Source organism: Nothobranchius furzeri, chromosome 2 (assembly GCF_043380555.1).
Source record: "Nothobranchius furzeri strain GRZ-AD chromosome 2, NfurGRZ-RIMD1, whole genome shotgun sequence".
Classification (NCBI taxonomy): Eukaryota; Metazoa; Chordata; class Actinopteri; order Cyprinodontiformes; family Nothobranchiidae; genus Nothobranchius; species Nothobranchius furzeri.
In genome coordinates this window covers 72,346,633-72,367,950 of record NC_091742.1, presented here as the reverse complement: position 1 = coordinate 72,367,950, position 21,318 = coordinate 72,346,633, and the positions used below count along the sequence as shown (strand labels likewise).

Genomic DNA, 21,318 nt, shown 5'->3' with positions numbered 1-21,318 from the left:
TGTTTTATTTTACAAATACCATTATAAACACAAACTTACGTCTTAAGAAACGCTATTTTAATAACGAAAGTGCTAAATTCTTTCCAACAGTATAGACGTGTAGTGTATTTTGTCCGAGTCGGTTTGCCGTACTTTGACGTCATCGGCAGTCGAAGGACCCCGAGCCGATCTTTTTTTTTTTTTTTTTAAATTTTAATTCTTTATTTAGGATATTGGTTCGTAAACAATACAGTCAATATACATAAGTGACTCAATATCCACTATGAAGTACATGGAAACAGTATAAACATAACAAAAACATACCAACAGATTCAACGCCAGGGGTTACTGCATACAAATTATGAAACATGAGAATGATGATCGAAACAGGAAACAATACGAGACATGCAACAGAGTATGAATTATGGAAAGATTTGAAATTTCGAGCAGAGACTTAGTGTCTTAATGGCTTTGTTATTGTTCGAGGTGGAGATTGTTTTCAAATAAAGCTTAAGCTCTTTTTTCAAGACACAAAAGGAAGGTCTTATCTTTAACACTTTACATTTATGGATGTAAAACTTGGTCAGCAATATGATGAGATTAGATATGAACAGTTCATTTTCCAAATCCCTCTGATAGTCTAGAAATCCAAACAGAACATTATGAAAATGTAATACAAAGGTCTCATGGATATGGTCCAATATAAATCTACAGACGCCTTGCCATAGTTTCCGAGTGTGTTCACAAGTCCAGAACAAGTGGTCGATAGTTTCTGGGTGCTCCTTGCAGAAAGTACAGGATACATCAAAGTCTTTAATGAATCTCCTCAGGAATGTTTTAACAGGATAATAGCGATGAAGGAGTTTGAATGTGACTTCTTTGACTTTGTTTGTAAGCAAGTATCTGTTAGGAAGAGTCCATACTTTTTCCCACGACACATATTGAACAAGTGAATTCCATTTAGGGAGAACATGTGGTACAGAAACACAATCAGCTAGAAAAAGGGAGCGAATCTGCTTATTTGGCCGTAATCTCGATAGAAAACAAAGTTTCCCTATAAATGTGTCACTTGGATCAGGCAAAGGGGTCATGTTAGATGGTGGGGTGGTATAACTTTTGAAAAGCATGATAACACCAGATGGAATAGCGTCGAAAACAATAGCAAATTCTTTAGGGGTTACAGGAGTTTTATAATGAGAAAGAAATTCTTGATAAGTAAATAAATTTCCTTCCTTATTAAAGAGCTGATTGATCTTTATAATGCCATTCCTAAACCAATTGTCAAAGAATAAGGATTTCCTTTTGTAACAGACGTCTTTATTGTTCCATATAAGGTAATTATTAGGAGAAAATTATGCTTATAAATTAGAGACCAAGCCAATAACATTTGTTTATGAAAATTTGAGAGAGAGACAGGTATACGTTCAATATTGTAGTTGCACAGTAAGAGAAATTTTAGTCCACCCAGCTTAGAGAAGATTTGATGGGAAATGATATTCCACATAGACATCGGGTCTTTTAAATAATGTTTAATCCAATTAATTTTGAATGTGTTGTTTAAAATATTAAAATCAAAAAAATTGAGTCCACCATTTTTGTAATTATTCATTAGTACTGATTTTTTAATATAATGAGTTTTGTTCTTCCAAATAAATTTATAAAGCATCTGATCAATTTCTTTTGTAACTGTTTTATTAACGTCCAAAGAAATAGCAGCATATGCAAGTCTGGAGATTCCTTCCGCCTTAGCGAGTAGTATTCTGCCTTTTAATGAAAGGTCCCTTTGGAGCCACTGGTTAAATTTTTTTTTGGTTCTTTCTAATATTGGGGTAAAGTTCAGGTCACCTCTGTCTTTTTGGTTTTTTGTTACAACTATTCCTAGGTACGTCACTTCTTCTTTAACTGGAATATTGCAGATGGAAGGTAGCTCACAGTTCTTGACTGCCATTAGTTCACATTTATTTATATTTAGAGAAAGGCCCGAAGCTTTGGAAAAAACCTGAATAACATCAAGAGCGAGGGAGATTTGAGATGAGTCACGTAAGAAAAGGGTTGTGTCATCAGCCAGTTGACTAATAATGACTTCTCTATCTGCAATCGATATGCCTTTTAGGTTGCTCATTTTGATATGAGAGGCCAACAATTGAGTGGCCAGGATAAATAAATAAGGACTGATGGGACATCCCTGACGTATTCCACGGTTTAATTGAAACCTAGGAGATGTGCCATTCTTTAGTTTAATTGAACTGTTTCCCTTAGCGTATAAGGTTTTAATTGCTCTGCTAAAAAAATCCCCAAATCCAAATTTCTCTAGTGTTTTGAAGATAAAATTGTGTTCAATGGAGTCAAATGCCTTGTAAAAGTCCAAGAAGAGGATAAAACTTTCATTGGAAATTAGTTCAGGGTAATCTATTATGTCAAGTACGAGTCGAATGTTGTTAGAAATGTGCCTGTTCCTCAAAAACCCAGACTGCGTCTCATCTATAATATTATCTAACACGTTTTTTAGGCGCTTAGCAAATATAATAGCTAGAATTTTATAGTCGTTATTGAGGAGACTAATTGGCCGCCAATTGTCAATAAGTGAGATATCCTTCTTAGGTTTAGGGATCAGGGTTATGAGGCCCTGTGTTAGAGTTGGAGGGAGAAAACCTTTGGAAATACTCTCATTAAAGATCTCTAATAAAAATGGAGCTAGCTCTTCAGAGAAGGATACATAAAATCCAGACGTGAGTCCATCCACCCCAGGAGATTTGTTGTTTTTTAAACTTTTAATTGACTCTAGTATCTCTTTTAAGGTGATTGGACTATTGCAGAACATTTGATCCGCCGTACTAATTGGAGTAACATTCGTTAAAGAGTCCAAAAAACGGACAGCACTGTCATCACAATAACGAGAGCTATATAGCTCCTTATAAAAATTGGAACAAAAGTTTGCAATTCGATTAGCATCGTCACACATTACATTGTCTATTTTTAGTTGATGAATGGTATTATTTTTGGATTGGGATTTTTCTAGCCTAAAAAAGTATGCTGAATTCTGCTCTCCTTCCTCCAGCCATTGCTTCCTGGACCTTACAAAAGCCCCTTCAGCTCTAGATTGATAGAGTTTATCCAGTTTATTTTGAAATTCCAATAGAGTTTCTTGTTCTTCAGGGGATAACTTATCTGGACAAATAGATGACATCTGTGTTATTTTAGAAATCACCTTTTCTTCTTCATAACGTTTGCATTTTGCTAGCTCACTACAGTATTTTCTAAAAAATTTTCCAGCTTCAAACTTTAGAAGTTCCCATTTACTCCCATATACTTTTTCAGCCTGGGCCTCATTCCAAAAAGCTTGTATTAGTTCCTTAACCTTGGTTTTTACTATGTCATGACACAAGATGGAGCTGTTGAGTTTCCAGTATGCATTATGTTGGCGTGTGGTGGAAGAAGGAAGTAAAGAAATGTTAATTTGGATGGCCTTGTGGTCAGTCAAAGGGGTCGAGAGGATGTCAACCTTGACATATTCCTCGAGATTATTCGAAACTAACCAAAAATCTATTCTTGATTGTCTGGTTCTTGTTTTATTACCCCAGGTAAAAATTCTGTCATGTGGGTATTTTTTCCTCCAAATATCTATTAGATCAAATCTTTGCATTATTGATTTAAGGTATAAATTAGCGTTAGACAGAGGACCTGGTGGCCACCTATCCATGGTGTTGTCCAAAGTGACATTAAAATCACCTCCTATAACTAGATAAGCATGAGGGAATTTAGCCAACCAATAACAAATAGTCTTTTCTACGATTGTAAGCAAATTGTTATTATCACCTGTCGAGTTATATCCATAAATGTTAACTAGAATGAAGTTGTAATTACATATTTCCAGAATCTGACATATATAGTGACCATTATTGTCACAGTCAGTATGTATTATTTTACCAGTAAAAGTGTTTTTAAGAGTACAAACTCCAGCAGACCTTTGTGTAGCATGTGAGAAAAAGGTCTCATTCCCCCACTGAGATTTCCAAAAGCAGACATCATCATCACCTGTATGAGTTTCCTGAAAAAAAACAAAAATCAGTTTTGCATTGTTTCCCAAACAAAAATAAGGCTTTTCGTTTCAAGTTATCCCTTAGACCCCTGGCGTTGAGAGAAACTATGGATAACGACAAACCTGTGATATTAAGATGAACTTTAACTTGCTGATCGCACAGTTCTTACCCTGCGAGCAATATGAAGGATTGATACGAGAACAGCATCAAAATAATGTATAAGAGCATGTGAATGCAACATAAATGCACGGCATATGAGCCAACAGTCACTTGCAGAACTTAAGGCAAATTGTCTGGGGGAACATGGAGCAAATGTGGAGAGTTGTGGTAGCCGAGCTCCTCAACTCAGGCTGTAGGGAAAATCTCTTTTTTCTCAATAAAAGCACGGCCTCCTACAAAGTATGCGATTTTCCCCGCCTTACGTGCTTCACTCACAAGCGGCCAGAGTTTCAGCCTTGCTTCCCTATCAGCTTTGCAGAGATCTTCTGCGAAGCGTAGACCGTTCCCTCGAAGGTAGGATGAGTTTTTCGCTGCAGCCCACACCGCAGCTCTTTGCATCCGTGAGGAGAACTGTATGATGATGCCTCTGGTGGCGCTCGGTTTCTTCACCCCGACCCGGTGGACTGTGTCGATGACATCTGGGAGTCGTTCAGCATCTGATGGCAGCAGCTCCTGGCAGATACGGGTCACCTCTTTCCGCACATCTTTGTCTTCCACCCTCTCAGACACTCCATGTAACTTTAGATTCCAGCGCCTCGAATATCTCTCCATTTCATTAATGCGCGATTCAAGCGTGAGAAGCTGTTTTTTTTCTTCCGTAACAGTGATTTCGAGTTGAGAGACCTTACCCTTTACCTCAACCACTTGCTTGCAGAGGACATCCAAATCTCCCCTCAGGCTCGAGATTTGCGCTGTATTATCCTTAACCAACATCTTCAGTTCGTCCGATCTGGCGTTGATCAACGTTGATAAAGAGGTGACAATATCATTATTTGCCATTTCAGATTTACCTTTCTTACTGGGTGGTTTCTCTGGGGTAATGGGGAGAGGCGGAAATTCCCCTTCACTCATTACAGAAAATTTTGGGGTGACATCTACAGCAGAGTAGTCATGGCAGTTGTCGATAAGAGCGTTTGAAGCACCTGCAACCTCCTGTTCCTCCATCTTCTTCATCACACTTTTTCTCTTCCCGCTAGAGTTCGCCATAACTCGAAAAAGAAGCCTTAAGAGTTTGCTACTGTACTCAAATACGGTAAAGGGCTCAGTTTTGAGTCACAATAGGAAGTTTCAAGCCGTATTATAATTATATATTTGCAAAATAAAGTTCAGTTTGATAGCTGCTCTCGAAAGCACGTTCGTTCACAGCGCCATCTTGGCTCCCACCGAGGTTTCCGGGAAGATGGCGGTCTGTTAGGACGTGCTGACGAGCTCGGATACTACAGCCCATGAAAAATTACTGATTTAAACTGAAAAGCTCCGTGAAAACTCATGATTCCTGTTTATATGTAACCCACAAAATGATGAAGCCAAAGAAAATTCAGCCTGCAAAGACTCTTTTTCCAGCAACGGAGGAGGAGGAACACAGCTACGCTTCACCCATGGATGTTGCTAGCATAGGGAAGCGAGGCAGAGAAACGCCGGAAAAAACCCTGAATGAAAAGAAGACTAAAGGTACGACCGAAGAGAGTAAAAATGAGATGCCGTTAGATGCTATTTTAAAAGCCATTGACTCGCTTGGTAGACGGTTAGATGACCGCATGGAGGACATGCACTCACAAATGCAACAGCACAGCACCATGCTAACAGCTATCGCTAAGACAGTGCAACTCAACTCAGAAGATCTAAAAGAATGCAAAGATAAAATCAAAGATCTGGAGAAACAAGTGGAAACACTCAAAAATGAAAATGAAGACATAAAGAGTCGTCTTCTGGAAGCAGAAAGGTACAGAAGAAGGTGGTCTCTTCTACTGATTGGGAGGAAAGAAAAATCAAATGAAAACGTAAGACAGGATATTGTCAAAATTCTGGGGAGAATTATGCCAGAAATGCTGCAGAAGATGGATGATGTAGTAGACGTGGTGCATAGGATGGGAAAACCCATGGAAGGAAAACATCGGCATATCATCATCCTCTTTGCAAAAAGACACATCAGAGACGACATCTGGAGGAGAACCAAAGCATCAACAGTCTGCAAAGAGGAAGGAATCCGCTTTGCTGAGCATCTGACCCGGGAGGACTGGCAGTCCAGGCAGGCGCTGTGGCCCAAGATTGACCAGGCTAGAAAGGAGGGGAAGACGGCGGGCTTCAGAGGTCCACACGGCTTCATCAACGGAAAACGGATAACAGGATAATGAACTACAAAGGTGAAAATGACATTTTGTTCGGAGCACTCTGAATAAGGGCTTTCAAAAGTTTAAGCTCCTACCTCTTAGCAATTTTTGGGTGGTTTTAAACCCATTTATTTTTCGGTTGTGTTGTGTGTTTTATGGTTCAACTTAAGACAAATATTTCTTTTTTTTCTTTAAATGTAAGGGGACTCAAAGACTCAATTAAACGCAAGGCTATCTTTTTATTCTGCAAGGGGCAAAAATCTAACTTCTTTTTTCTTCAAGAAACTCATTCGGACAAAACTGATGAAAAGTTCTGGTCTCAACAGTGGGGAGACAAAATCCTCTTCAGTCACGGGTCCAATCGCTCAGCTGGGACAGCAATATGTTTCAACAAGCTTGAAGGGGATGTGTTAATAGTCAAAGCTGACTCTGATGGACACTGGATTGCATGCATAACGAAAGTAGACGGGGTACTTGTGATGTTAATTAACATTTATGGATACAATAATGAACAGAAAAACAAATGTCTTCTCTTTCAAATCTCCAACATTATCGAAGAACTTAAAAATAAATATGCCACAGACCATATCATAATGGGAGGGGATTTTAATCTAACTCAGGATGAATGGTTAGATAGATGGCCAAGCAAATACTCTTATCATCATCCGAATCAAATAATGAGTGACTTTATGAACCAGAATAATCTAGTGGATATTTGGAGAGAGCAAAATAAATATGCTAAATCCTTCACTTGGAGAAAACCTAATGGTCAGGCATCCTCAAGAATTGACTATTGGCTAATATCTAATGCTATGGCAGACTATAAGTGTTCTTCAACAATATCAAGTAGTCCTTTAACAGATCACTGTGTAGTTAATTTAAACATAACATGTTTACAAGAAGAAGAAAAAAATATCAGAGATTACTGGAAATTGAATCATAGTCTACTAGAAAATAGGGAATATTGTGACGGCATAAAGAAAATTATAAGAGACACTAAAAAAGATAATGATCTTCAAACAGCTGTACAAAAATGGGAATTTCTTAAATTTTCTATAAGGAAACACTCTATTTTCTTTAGCAAAAAACTAAAAAGACAAAAAAATGAGAAGGAGTCGAATCTCATTCAAATCATTCTTGATATATATGGTAAAACTGATTGGTGTGAAGAAGACAGAATAAACTTAGCCAAATCACAAAACGAATTGGATGAAATTTATTTACAGAAAGCTCAAGGAGCTTATATTCGGTCAAGAGCCAGATGGATGGAGGAGGGGGAAAGAAGTACAGCGTACTTCTGCAGGTTAGAAAAACAAAGACAAGGTAAAAATTCTATCTCATCCCTCATAATTGAGGACAAAGAATGTACAGACTCTAAAAAAATTGCTAAAGAAGTATTTCAATTTTACAGCAAAATCTATGAAGCCTCATTTGATGAAGGAAATGCGGAAACCTTTTTTAACTTAATTCAACATGATATCCCCAAAATTGAAAACAGTTTTAAAAATGATTGTGAGGTAGACTTGAAATTAGTAGAGCTGGATGAGGCAATAAAAAAGATGCGCTTAAATCGTTCACCTGGTCCTGATGGTCTGACGTCAAACTTCTATAAACATTTTTGGGATGAAATTAAATGTTTACTTTATAATGCTATAAAGGAATGTATTAATTCAAATGAACTAATGGTAACAATGAAACAAGGAATAATTAAATTAATACCCAAACCTGGTAAAGACAAACGATTCCTAAATAATCTAAGACCAATAACTTTATTAAACACAGATTATAAAATCCTGACAACTGCATTGGCTACTAGACTGAAAAAGGGTTTATTAAAAGTTGTTAGTCCAACTCAATCAGGTTTTTTAAAAGGAAGATCAATACACAATAATATTCGTATGGTTCTTGATATTATGGATTATAAAGCTTTGTTCCCAGATGACGGTTTGATCTTATTCTTGGATTTTTCTAAAGCATTTGACTCTGTGGAACACAGGTTTATACTTAAAACCCTACAATTCTTTGGCTTTGGTGAAAAATTCCTCAATGTAATCGCTATGTTACATAAAGATATTAATAGTTCCGTTTCACTCTCTAATGGAACCTGCCCTAGATTTCAAATTTCAAGAGGAATCAGACAAGGATGCAGTCTTTCCCCCCTCTTATTCATTTTAGTCACTGAGCTGCTCACTATTCATCTAAAGTCATCTAAAGTCCAAGGTCTAAATATAAATGATAATTCTATCCTAGTTAGTCAATTAGCGGATGATACAACCCTGTTCTTAAAAGACAGAAGCCAAATCCCAACAGCGTTAAAAACAATTAAATTATTTTCAGAGGCATCAGGACTAAATCTCAATATTGATAAATGTGAATTAATAAAAATACATGAAGGCCCGGAGACCTCCTTGTTTAACATCCCTGTTAAAAAAGAAGTCTGCTATCTAGGAATTTATATTACAAATGTTCCAAGTGATAGAAACCAGAAGAACTTTCTGAACACAGTAGAAAAAAACAAAAAAATTTTAAATAGTTGGCTTCAAAGAGATCTGACAGTATTTGGAAGAACTCTTCTAACAAAGATGGAATCCATTTCTAGACTGATATACCCTGCTCAGTCATTGGCCATATCTCCTAAAATTATTAAAGAAATAAATAAAATGAATCTTGATTTTATATGGAAGAACAAAAATCACTACATTCGAAAAAGCGATTTAATTAAGAATTATGAAGATGGTGGTATAAAAGCTATAGATTTTGAAATTTTGAATGGAGTATTAAAAATTAAATGGCTTAAATCCTTCTTAATAAATAGAGAGGAAATTTGGCATACAATTCCGAAATTTATATTTGAAAAAGTTGGAGGAATGGAATTCCTATTAAGATGTGATTTTGAAATCCCGAAGTTGCCTCTCAAACTTTCTGAATTCCACAGACAAGTCCTCTTTTTTGGAAAAATGGTTTTCAAACATAACTTCAGCCCACATGATGTTCCGATATGGAATAATAGAACTATTTTGGATAGAAACAAAACCATATTTGTAAAAAGTTGGATGGACAGAGGAATTTGGTCAGTGACACATATTTTAGACGAAAATGGAAATACCCTTTCACTTAAGAATTTCAATCTCAAATATGATGTTGACATTTCTGAAAATGAATATAATAAGGTGATTAAAAATATCCCAAGTGCTCTGGTTCATCTAAGCTTCTATCGGTTATATATTTAACCCTAGACTCAAAATATTAGCAGTTGATGGGATAGAAATTTTCAATAAAAAATGTAATAATATTTTCCTGAGAAACAAATTAAACAAATTTTTATCCAAACCCAATACTCCGATTCTCGTTACTACACAACTTTTCAAGAGGAGAAATTAAAGTTTTGAGAACCAACTATCTAAAATTCTCTTTACCCCCAAAGTATAAAGAAGTCCATTTTAAAATCTTGAATGATATTTACCCATCTAACCATTTTATACAAACTAGATTTAAATTCAATGTGGAAAAATGTTACTTATGCAAACAAAACGATGAATCGACTAAACATCTTTTCTATGAATGTGATCAAATTTTAATGATGTGGAAATCACTCCATGATTGGCTGAACTCCAATCAAATTTATATAAACAATTTCAAAGTTGAAGATATCTTATTTGGCATTATACTAAAAGATAAAAATAATGAATTTCTAATTAATAATCTCATAATCTTAACAAAATTTTTCATACACAAATGCCGATATCTCAAAAATCCACCTATGTGGAATAATCTCAAAAATGAAATTAAACTGCTGTTGAGATCCATAGGTAAAATGTCCACCCCCAATGCTATAAAGCTTTATGATTTCATTATGAACACTAATCTCTAACCGCTTGTTGGATGATATACACAATTGACCTTGTTTGCTCTTTAACTTCCCCCTTGTAAAACTTTATTTATATTCACATAAATTGTTTTTTCATGCTGTCTTATTTGTATCCTTTCATGTTCTATTTTTTTATTTTATATTTTTTATTTTTTTTTTATTATTATTTTTTTTTGTTTATTGTCTTTTTACTATACCAAATTGAATTGTAGGTACAAAATGAAAGTTAAGATGAACACGAACTTTGGAGCTACTCTGTAATGTCATTCTGCTAACAATTTCTGAAATGTAGTCGTTTTTGTTCGTTTCACAAAGGTTCAATAAAAGTTCTTAAAAAAAAAAAAAAAAAAAATCTTGGCTCCCACCCCCCGAGCCGATCTTGCACCCCGAGCAGATCTTGTACCTGTGATTTCCAGATCAACAAAATTCCAATGAAACTTTCGAACTTTCATAGACAAATTCTTTTGTTTTGGAAAATGGCATTTACGCACAATTTTTCTCCCCACATGTCAACATTATGGAACAACAGAGTAGTTACGGTTAACGGAAAGTCCCTTTACATTAGAAACTGGCATGAGAAAGGTATTCTGTTTATACATGACCTTATGGACTCAAATGGGAATTTCCTAGATGTTAAACCATTTACACAAAATTTTAACTTTAACTGTGATCAAAAAGAATTCCATAAAGTTTGTAGAGCAGTCCCAGTGGCGCTACGGCTCCTAATACATAATAATATGTTATATTCTAAGGTTTCACCAACACTGCCTAATCTTAAAATAGGTGAATTTAGGCTACTGGACAGTAAATTGGGAAATAAAATCATTAATGCAAATTTTAAAGCTATTCTATATCAAGGTTTTACTGCTGGAAGGTTTTTACAAGCCCTTAATAGGGACCAATCCTTTATGGAAAAAGTCTTTTCTAAATTTGTAAAGTGGCCAGTTGCACCCAAAGTCAAAGAAACACATTTTAAAGTAATCAATAATGTTTACCCAGTTGCTGATTTTCTAGAGAGAAGGTTCAAATTTGAAAGTATGCAGTGTGCTTTTTGTGATTCAGCCTGCGAAACATTACATCATCTCTTTTTTTGGTGCCCAATATCAACTACATTCTGGTGGCAAATATATAATTGGATTTCACTAAAAATTAATAATATTCCAAGATTTGAAGTTGATCATATTATTTTCTACATGGATAATCTGCCTCCTTCTATATCGGATATGATCAATGTAGTGATTCTCCTTGGGAAATACCATATTCACTGTAGCAAGTGGAAAAACCTATTACCCTCCTTTGCCAGATTTATGAATGACTTTAAACAATATTTTTCCTCGCTTAAGCATCTAAAATCAGGCCGATTTGTTACAATTTATGACAAAATCTCATCTCTCTTGGTCTTAGACTATTAGACTCTTATCTCCGGTGCTACAGGATTGTATTTGTACTTGCAGGAGTATTATTTGGACGTTGTGTTTACATTAACCCCCTGTCTTGTGTCTCGATTTTGGAAATGTCCCTTTTATTTTAGTTATGTCCCTTTTGTTTTCACATATCTATTTTATGTTGTACATAGATGCTGTCATGTTGTTCACTAAGCTGTTGGTTTTGGCTGTTGTATTGACGAGACTGTAATCCTCAATGAGAATATGTATCTTGTTCAATTATAAATAAAGAATACAAAAAAAAAAAAAAAAAAAAAAAAAAAAAAAAAAAAAAAAAAAAGATCTTGTACCTGTCGCTACCCGATCCGTACCGGAAACCCGATCGGTACCACGCATGCGCGAATTTTACGTCACTTCCTCTCTTTGCCAACTTTGCGACAGTTACCGACTGCGGGACGTTTAAACAATGGATACCTCCATTTACAACGAAATTCATGATTTTCTCCTCAACGGAGAGCTTCCGGCGATTGAACAAAAGCGCCGTAAAATAAAAAGAGCTTCCGGCGATTGAACAAAAGCGCCGTAAAATAAAAAGAATGGCGCCTAATTACAGACTTAAAGGTAAGTACGAAAATTAAAGATGATCTTTTATCGTGGTTTACAGCTGCCCTTGCTGCTTGAGGGTACAGACTCCGTTATTGTTCTAAAGTTGCACGACGCCTGCGTTGATTCAGGATGGTGTAACGAGTAATATCAGTGTACAGTGTAGCATCGTCTGTAATATCGAAACTCTATATATAGGTCTACATCTTGGTGTGTGGTCTTATTTTAGATTTTAAAAAATCGTAAATACAATATCATATATATATATATATATATATATATATATATATATATATATATATATATATATAGCCTATATATTTTTTTTAAAGATAATTGCAATTGGAGGTAAATGTACCATATTGGTGCAGATCTCAAACTTTAATATCTGTCAGACATTTCAATTTACTTTAGTCAGCAACTCTCATCTTTTTTTTTTTTCATTTTTATCTTGTTCCAGACAACAGACTCTTCTACACTGGCCCCAGTATGCAGAGCATGCGCCTGGTAGTCATGTCAGAGGAGGAGAAGAAGTCTGTTTTGATGGAATGCCACAATAACCCTGGTACCGGGAACCACAATGGTGTCCGAGGTACCCGAAACAGGGTTGTTGCTGGCTATTACTGGCCAACTTTGAACCAGGACATCGCTGAATGGGTAAAGGCCTTATTTGAGTGAAGAAGCTAAATCAGGTCGTCATAATTTTTTCTAAAACATCTGTAGGCTGAATAATTGAATGTGTTTACTTGCACACTTAATTTCAACATTAGTTTATGTCTTTTTTTTATTATCAATTTACATCAGCTGGTTTAGGGTTTCCTAGACATACTGTTTGGAATACGCCTTTCAGGTCAGATGTTGTCATCGCTGCCAGATGAATGACCCGATCAAGACCGTGGCACCAACATTACATCCCATCAAGGTACATCTTAAAGCTATTTACATTTAATTTTCAAGTTAATAAGCTTGTCTGCTGCAGGTTAGCTTTAAATTTTCACTTGATAAGTTCTGTGACCTGCAGGTAAAAGAACCTTGGGAGGTGCTGGGCATGGATTTAATTGGACCACTCCCAGAAACACGTCTAGGGAACCGATATGTCCTGACCATGACCGATCTGTATACGAAGTGGGTGATTGCAGAACCTCTTAAGTCCAAGACTGCTGCTGAGGTCTCTGCAGTCATGACATCTAAGTTATACATGTTTGGCATGGTGAGGAAGATCATCACTGACCAAGGAAAGGAGTTTGTGAACCAGGTAAAATTTGTGAAAGTGTTAGTCGTACCTTGACATTTGAGATGATGTATTTAGACCAAGTCTGCTCATGCCACTGCAGCTCAACGACAGCATTTTCAGCATGCTGAATATTAAACATGCTGTTTCCAGTGCATACCACCCCCAGACCAACGGGCAGGTTAGCATTTGGATATCTAACCTTGAGTAACTCATGTGAAATCAGTCATGCTTCTTTATCTATTCTGCAATACAACTCAAGGGATGAGAGGACCAACCAGAACATTAAGCGTGCTCTCAGAAAGTACGTGAACCAGAACCACGATGACTGGGACGTTCACCTTGCTGCTGTGGTGTACGGCATCAACACTGCAAAGCAGGTATTCCTATTTTGACATTTTGTATGACTTTTACGCTGCTTCACAGTGTAGCATCGTCTTAAGAATGTGTTTAAACTTAAGCTTATAAAAAAAGAAGTTATTGACAAGTGCAAGAGAAAATGAATTAATGGAGAGATTTAGTGTGATCAGCACTCCACCCGCCACAGTCCCTATTTCCTGCTCTTCCACCGACATCCACGTCTTCCTGCTGTGATGAACGCCTGTCCCATGGACGATGACTTTGAGGTTGCAGACCCAGAAGAGGACATCGACACAAGAGTTGAGGAGATGACGGTTCTGAATGAAACGGTCTGTACATTTGAAGAGGGCTGACTGACAGGGAAAGGAGATTTGTCAAGGGAAAAAAGGGGAAATGTGGTTAATACAGTTCTCATTTTTTATTGTGTATTCAACATTTTTTCTGCTTTAGTAGCTAACTTTTCTGTATTTCTATATTTCCAGAATGAGCATTGCCATGGCGGCCTGGTGAATAATAAATATTTATAGTTCTCTCTCTGCTTTTCATGTAATGTTTTTGTAGGTTCTTCGCAATATTGAGAGGGCACAGGACACCCAGAGGAAGACCTTTGGAACACGGAAAAGGAAGCTAGTAAGGCAGTGTGTTGTTCAAGCAGGCGATGACGTGCTTTTGTCAGGAGATCCAAAAAGGAGACGCACGGGAGATGCATTCTCCAGCCATCACCAGGGACCGTACACTGTGGCCAGCATCACACCAAAGGGGGTGGCCACTATTGTGAAGGGAGCAACTTGCCAGAAGGTAAACGTGTCCAGGCTGAGGAACTACCACAGATCAAAAAGTAAGCATACAGTATGAGAAGTAATAAGAAGTCACAGTTCAATATTGATTTAATGTTAAAAATGGATTTAAGTTTGTATGTCATGCCACATATTTGTATATTATCAGATCCACCAACTGATGGGAAGTTTCTCCTGGACCACTTATATGGGACTCCTGAATGGCAGATTGATCATCAGTATGCCAGTCCAGGAGCAAAGTGGCAGAAAGACTTGGACCCTCTTCAGTCCAGTCTGGTACGGCACATTTCTATGCAGTCACGTTAAACCTCAATAAGTCAAAGTCGATGATAGTTTTAGAATTGCTGAAGCATGAGAAACAATGCCAGCCTTATTTTGTAGTTGCCCTTTTAATCTTTATTATTTTCTATATTGCACTGAAGCAAAATCACATGAAATGCTCTTCATTTAGGTGGAATATGTCTTGGACCAAAACCGACCTCCAGGAGAACTCCTTGTGAAGGAAGACAAAATCTGCCTAACTCGGGAAGACTTTTGGAGCCTGGGTTTGGAACAGTCCATGGAATCTACTGTAAGTACATCTTGTTACTTAGTCTAGTGCACTGCAGAGAAAAGATAATGAAATGTAAGATTTTAAGAATAGTGAATGAAACTGATTCTACTGCTTTTTGCTATTTCTTTCAGATCGGGAACGCTTGTCTGAAGATTGTGGGGGAAGCTGCACAAAGACATGTAATCTGTCGTACTGGTACACCTTTTCTTTGGTTATAGCCATGAATGGTTGTTGTGTATTGATTTTGCTGTTTTGTGTGTGTTTCCTTTAGGGAAAAGATGTTCACATTGCTGACCTCTATGTCGTGGCCACCTGGAAGGATCCACAAGTCAACCTGCTGCGTTGCTTGCCGGTATGTTTTTGTTGGTTTTACTCCTGCATGTGCATGTTTACTAATTTGTACCAATACATGTAGGAAAACTTTAGGTCCAAGGACATCCTGCTTTTTCCTGCTTGGAGTCGGCAGGCAGGTGAAGCTGACCATTATCTGCTCTGTGTGAGTGCCCTTGATCTTTCTTGCTCTGTGTTTTTTCATCTGATAGAAAATAACAGAGGTTGACATGTTGTGTTTTCATGGATGATGCTAACATGTCTATTTCAGGCTATATTGGTAGCTGAGAGACAGATACTGTTTCTGGACTCACTTCGCCCTGATGGTTTTGGAGATGATCTCTACCGAACCACATTTAGGTTGACACTAAAATGAAAATTTGTTCTGGCCTTGTTCAATGGCCTCTTGTGTTCTTTGGAAAGATCGTCTAAAAGCAGCCTCGTTCTTAGGCTTAAAGGTTTGGGAGGCAGCCTCGTTCTAAGGCTACTTCATGATAGGGATGCACCAATACTGATATTCAGGCCAATACTGTTCTAATTAACTTGTATATGCATAGTTTAGTTAACTGATACTATGAACCGATACTTTAAATGTGGAAACTGCAAAACTTTCACAGAAAATGTTTATTTTTCACTTGAACTTTGAATTTTGTGGTAATTTTAATTCATATGTTTTTTTTAATCTAATTCACCATTATTTGTAACAAGCACTGCAGAAAATAAAACTGCCTTCCGATTCATTCCATTCCATTGTGTGGTAGAATTATTAGCACTAGTACTTGGTATCAACAAGTACTCGGATCCAATTATCTGTATCGTATCAGTTTGAAAAAGTATTGTTGCATCCCTACAACATGAATTTATTTTTGTTTTATGGCAAACATTTGATTGGTGTGTTGTGTGTGTTCTCTACAATGCCAGGAGAGTAGCAGGCTTCATTGACTCTGGATTCTGGGTGGAGAAAACAGGAAGAGACCTTGAGGTATGTTTTCAGTGCAAAAGTTTGAAAGCTCATCAGGTGCATCATAATGCAGTTAACAACTAGCAGGTGCATGTCAGCTCTCCTCATTTAATGAAACATTTTTCTTTTTACAGTTCTTTCCCCAGCAGTTCATGGGAAATTGCTGCGGCATCTTTATGCTGATGGTGAGAATTGTCTTGCCATTACTTGAATATAACATTTTAACATGTTAAAGATTGATTTTACTTTACAGTATGCTCTCTGCATCTGCACCTCATCTCCACCATCTTTCACAGAGGTAAGCTTTTTCAGACAGTACCACCAAAGTATCTGTGCCAGTGTCCAGTCTTCATAAACCTTATATTATATTTGTCTTCAGGAGGAAATGCCAGCAATTCGCCTGTGGTGGTGTATTCAGCTGCTGGAGAGATTCGGCATTGAGGGGTATGGCAGGCACTTTAGACAAACTGGCACCATCATATTTGCAGCTTTGGTTCAAGCAAGACATCAGGTCAAACAGATGTTTGTGAAAGTGGCTTACTGTAAACCCTGTGACTGAACATACTGAAGAAAGCAGCAGTACACAACTAGAGTCCATTCAGACTGGCGTTGTTTTCTAAAGGCATGGACAAAGATTTGCCTTCTGGACAGAAGAAGCATCCCTTCTCCTCCAGGGGACTCTCCAGCCTGTCTTCAGGGTACCAAAGGCAACCTCCTCCAAGCCTTCACCAAGTCTAATCAGACCGGTGAGAGAGGACAACAATCAGATAACTATTTGTAGGACAGAACCACACAATGTTGAGACTATTCATCACAATGCAGGTTTACATACATGGTGGTAGTCTTCATTTCAGTCTAATGTGATAATCATGTTTTCTGTTAAAGGCTGAGGCTGACAGGTGTCTTATACTGGAGGTAATCTATTTATTTTCCTGTTTCTTTAATTTATTTATATAACTGAATTAGTAGTTATAGTCACAGGCAGCTCTTTCAGAGACATTATTCAGTAGTAGAATGAAGTAATAGTTATGAAAACACTACTCAATGTAATGTGTTTCCAGTCCTCATGTTTCGGAAACTTTGTGGACAAATTTTGTATTTTCACTATTGTCACCTGACATAAATGTTACAGTTACCAGAACGTGTCCTAATGGACATATTGGAAGAGGTTGTTCTTCACGAAGGGGATGCAGCGATCTTCAAACTGGCTCTGGTGTGCTCCATGTTCAGAGACCTTGAGTCTACTGAATATTTCAGAAGACGAGCACACTTCAAGTGGCTTCACAGTGAGGGCTTCAGTAAATAATGAAATTATATACACAGTTATTGTTGCTGTTGTCACGTTTTTCACTGATGGTATGTAAACGTAATTTTGTTTTTATACTTCTGCTTTCCACAGGTGTTTGCACATGGAGCAGGTTCTCAGAAAAGTACAGAGAACAGTACTTTAATATGTATTCTATTGAGATCTGCCTTCAATGTGGAGACCAGTACAAACACTGCCCCGGAGGTATGCAACACTCTATAATCTTATATTGTTGTCATTACATACAATAAAAATCTCAATGATGCATGACATCATGAAAACCATACCACTTGGAGCCTATTCTTCTCTGGTTGATGTATATATATATATGTATAATTTTTTATTACAGGATACGTTGGCAGAGGAAAAAGAGGAGAACTAAGGGCACTTTACTCGGAGGAGATGCTCCCAGGCTACTGCAGCCACTTTTGCAGCCAAATGAACAGTTAATGTGTCTGCTCTGTCGCCGCCCCCGTCTCCACACACAACCACACACACACACTCACACACACACACACATACGCACACATGCACACACACGTCTGTCTTTCTATCATAGTGAGGACCCTTCATTGACTTCCATTCATTTTTGTGATTTCACCATGCCTAACCCATACCCCAACCCTAACCATAACCAACGCTGATCTTTTCCTAACCTTAACTAAAACTTAATTCACACTATGCCTCTAACTGGTATAGTAAGCTTCTGGTATGCTTCTAAAAAAAGCGAGGACCAAAAAATGTCCTCACTTTGTAGGGAAAGTGGTCAAAATGGTCCTCAGTATGTAGTATGTACAAGAACACACACACACCACCCTGGTTGTAGTGACCAGGTTCCCCATCAGTGGTTCTCCCACATCTTGGTTTGTGTTTTGATGCCTGTTTTTCTTTGTGAGAGTTTTTGATCATTCTTCTTGGAGTTCTAGAGCAAAAACTGTAATGCTCTTGTGGCAAGCTGGATAAACGAGGGCCCGGGCGGGATTCGACCCCCAGACTCCCGGGTGAGAGTCATACGCTCTAACCAGTCAGCCAAAGGGACATCCCCTTGGCCAAGTAGCCAGGGTGCATGATCAATCGGGACACTGTGACAGGACACACACTGTCACACTCTGTTTGAGAAAGTGAATCTGTTGGGCTTGTACCTGGTACTCAGAGTACCACACTGCCAGAAAGGACACGCTGAAAATAAAAAGCTTTATTTCCATCAATATGTGTCTCCTTATTCAAATAATCTGAGTTGTAACCATCCTCTCAATCCTTTTTCTGTTGTTCGTGCTCTTGTAATCTGTTGTTTGTGTTCCGCATTATTACAGTAAACCTGTGGAAATTATAAAGTGGTCCTGTGTTATTTTATATGGATATAAACATGAGTGTAGTTAAATCTGTATTTAACATGTTTAACCTATGAATACCTTGAGAAACTATTTTCAAACATTAATTTTGCAACATTGTGAAAATGATCACTATGGTATTACAAAGAATTAAGTTATTTCAAGACAAAGTGGCAAACTAAGAAATCTAACACAAAAGTAGAAAGTAAACAAATTTTAGGTGATGAGCCAAATTGGCTTTTGTGCAAGAATATATTACATTTCATATTGGAAAACATTCATAGGACATGTAGTGCAAATTAAGAATATCTGCTGTATCACAGTGACACATTTTCAGCTTTTAAATGAAAATATAACCTATTGTGTGGAGAAAAAACAAACATGTAATAGGTTACCTGAAGACTAATCAGCCAGTGTTTACTGACAATTTACAGTGGACATAATCAACAGAACATCAAGATAGTTCAAATCAATCGTCTCCACACATACAAGCATAAACACACTAAATCAAATTTAACACGCATTTAAAACACGATTTGTAACAACGCAAATTTAGTTTACAATCGGGCTAATTCGCTCGGTCAGCAAGTGGCAGTATCCTCGTACACTGCGGAGTAAACTGCCATTGAACGGATCACAAGAAGAATAGAACATCTGCACATGCGCGGTACGGATCAGGTAGACCCGATCTGTATGGTCCGACGTTTTCTTTTTTTTTTCATTTTTATCTACATTATATTGAAAGGTTTCACTATTGCAAACATTTTAATAGATACTTATTATTTTTTAACATCTTAACAGATACTCTGACCCGTAACTACCGTAAAATGTTTCGAGCGGAAGTAGACGTCTTTCGCGCATGCGTGGTACCGATCGGGTTTCCGGTACGGATCGGGTAGCGACACCACCGACACCGACACCGGACTGAGCTCGGTCGCTGGAGCTGCCCCGTGACTGCCTGATGGAAAACCAGCGGGTTTCATCAGACTCGTAGTTTCTTGTTTTTGCTGGGACCCCCTGTATTTTACCGCTCCCTCCTGCAGTCTTCCCCTATTAACATTTAAAATGATTCTGTAAATCCGTGTATCAATAGAAACAGTCTCTGCCTCTGCCAGCTGCAGTAAATGTCGTTTCCAAATAATAAGAGGTGCATTCATCTGTGTATCTCCTTTGATCCACATTAGTGATGTTTTCAGCACCAGAACAGTGAAGCAAAGAAAGAATCCTGAGTTTGTTAGTAATTTTATTTATTAGGTGCATCTAACCTGTTCTATTTTTCTCTGAAATTAGATCAAATCAGTGCTTCTATGGGTTGTCTCCAATCTGCACTGGAAAATTTTACTTTATTTAGAGACTTTGCAGAAAATATTCAGAATGCGCAGTTATTTGCTACCACAAGCGATCTCTGGTCCAGCCGCACATCAGAGCCGTATTTGAGCTTAACTATCCACTACATGAGCAACTGCGAGCTACATAGTATTTTGAACAAGTTAATGTTTGCACAATACGTTTGCAATTGACATGTTTGCACTTTAAATATGTTTACGATTTTAATTTATGTTAAGTTACTTGAAAAACGAGAAAAACTGATTTTTGTAATTGTTTCTCTCAGGGCTTTTATCATCTCTGGTGTGAGTTTAAAATATAAGTGTGTTAGTACTGTGCTGATTATCCCTAATATGAATAAATGTTTATTTATTCAATGTTTCTCTTCTTTAATATGCAATTGAAGTTATGCTATTCATGGATAAAAAATCGTGATAAAATCGAAATCATGATAAAATATTGGAAAAATCGTGATATTCTATTTTTGCCATATCGCCCAGCCCTACTCTCCATTCTGGACAACATCTGTCCTGTCAGAACCAGATCAGTTCCTGCAGTGAACCCTACTCCCTGGTTTAATGACAGCCTTCGCAGCCTGAAGCGCCAATGCAGAAAAAGTGAGCGTTTGTGGAAGAAAACCCATCTCCACGTCCATCTGCTGCACCTAAAGGATCTTCTGACATCCTTTAACTCGCTCCATTAAAATCAAGTCGAAAGAAATCCAAGCCAGACCCATGGCTGAACGAACAAACTCGTTCCTTGAGACAAAATTGCAGGAGACTGGAACGTAAATGGATAAAAGATAGGCTTACTGTATCCTTTGAGGCCATGCGAGAGGCTTGGTCTCAGTACCAAAGAGCAGTCAGAGGCGCGAGAAATCGATTTTTTGCCAGCATTGTCACGGCTAATTCCAATAAT

The 21,318-nt window shown here is 37.5% G+C and overlaps 1 protein-coding gene across 9 annotated transcripts; it reads left to right on the top strand.

The window, feature by feature from the left end:
• Positions 1-13,399: 13,399 nt before the first annotated feature.
• LOC129155664 (gypsy retrotransposon integrase-like protein 1) lies at positions 13,400-18,951 on the top strand. 9 transcript variants are annotated; one of them, XR_011518251.1, is made up of 13 exons: positions 13,400-13,460; positions 13,540-13,617; positions 13,699-13,816; positions 13,967-14,125; positions 14,358-14,634; positions 14,742-14,869; positions 15,045-15,164; positions 15,278-15,325; positions 15,418-15,498; positions 15,562-15,642; positions 16,398-16,458; positions 16,572-16,622; positions 16,691-16,736. XR_011518251.1 is itself a non-coding variant. In XM_070547899.1 (13 exons), coding segments are annotated over exons 2-13 (906 nt in total). In that variant the 5' UTR covers positions 15,047-15,164; positions 15,278-15,323; the 3' UTR covers positions 18,194-18,951. The 9 variants fall into 9 exon arrangements, 6 of the variants coding, with proteins under 6 accessions (XP_070403998.1, XP_070403997.1, XP_070403999.1 ...); XM_070547899.1 differs by lacking the exons at positions 13,400-13,460; positions 13,540-13,617; positions 13,699-13,816; ... (1 more) ...; positions 14,358-14,634; positions 14,742-14,869 and adding exons at positions 16,817-16,881; positions 17,060-17,183; positions 17,323-17,352; ... (1 more) ...; positions 17,837-17,947; positions 18,093-18,951 and having other exon boundaries at positions 15,047-15,164; positions 16,691-16,735; XR_011518267.1 differs by lacking the exon at positions 15,562-15,642.
• Positions 18,952-21,318: the final 2,367 nt, after the last annotated feature.

What these genes read in the sequence shown, in the direction of transcription:
- LOC129155664 (XM_070547896.1), top strand. Translation starts at nt 13,577, where the DNA reads ATGCTGTTTCCAGTGCATACCACCCCCAGACCAACGGGCAG. An exon ending in GCATCAACACTGCAAAGCAG is followed by an intron (nt 13,817 to 13,966) that starts GTATTCCTATTT and finishes TAGTGTGATCAG; the next exon opens with CACTCCACCCGCCACAGTCC. An exon ending in AACAGTCCATGGAATCTACT is followed by an intron (nt 15,165 to 15,277) that starts GTAAGTACATCT and finishes TATTTCTTTCAG; the next exon opens with ATCGGGAACGCTTGTCTGAA.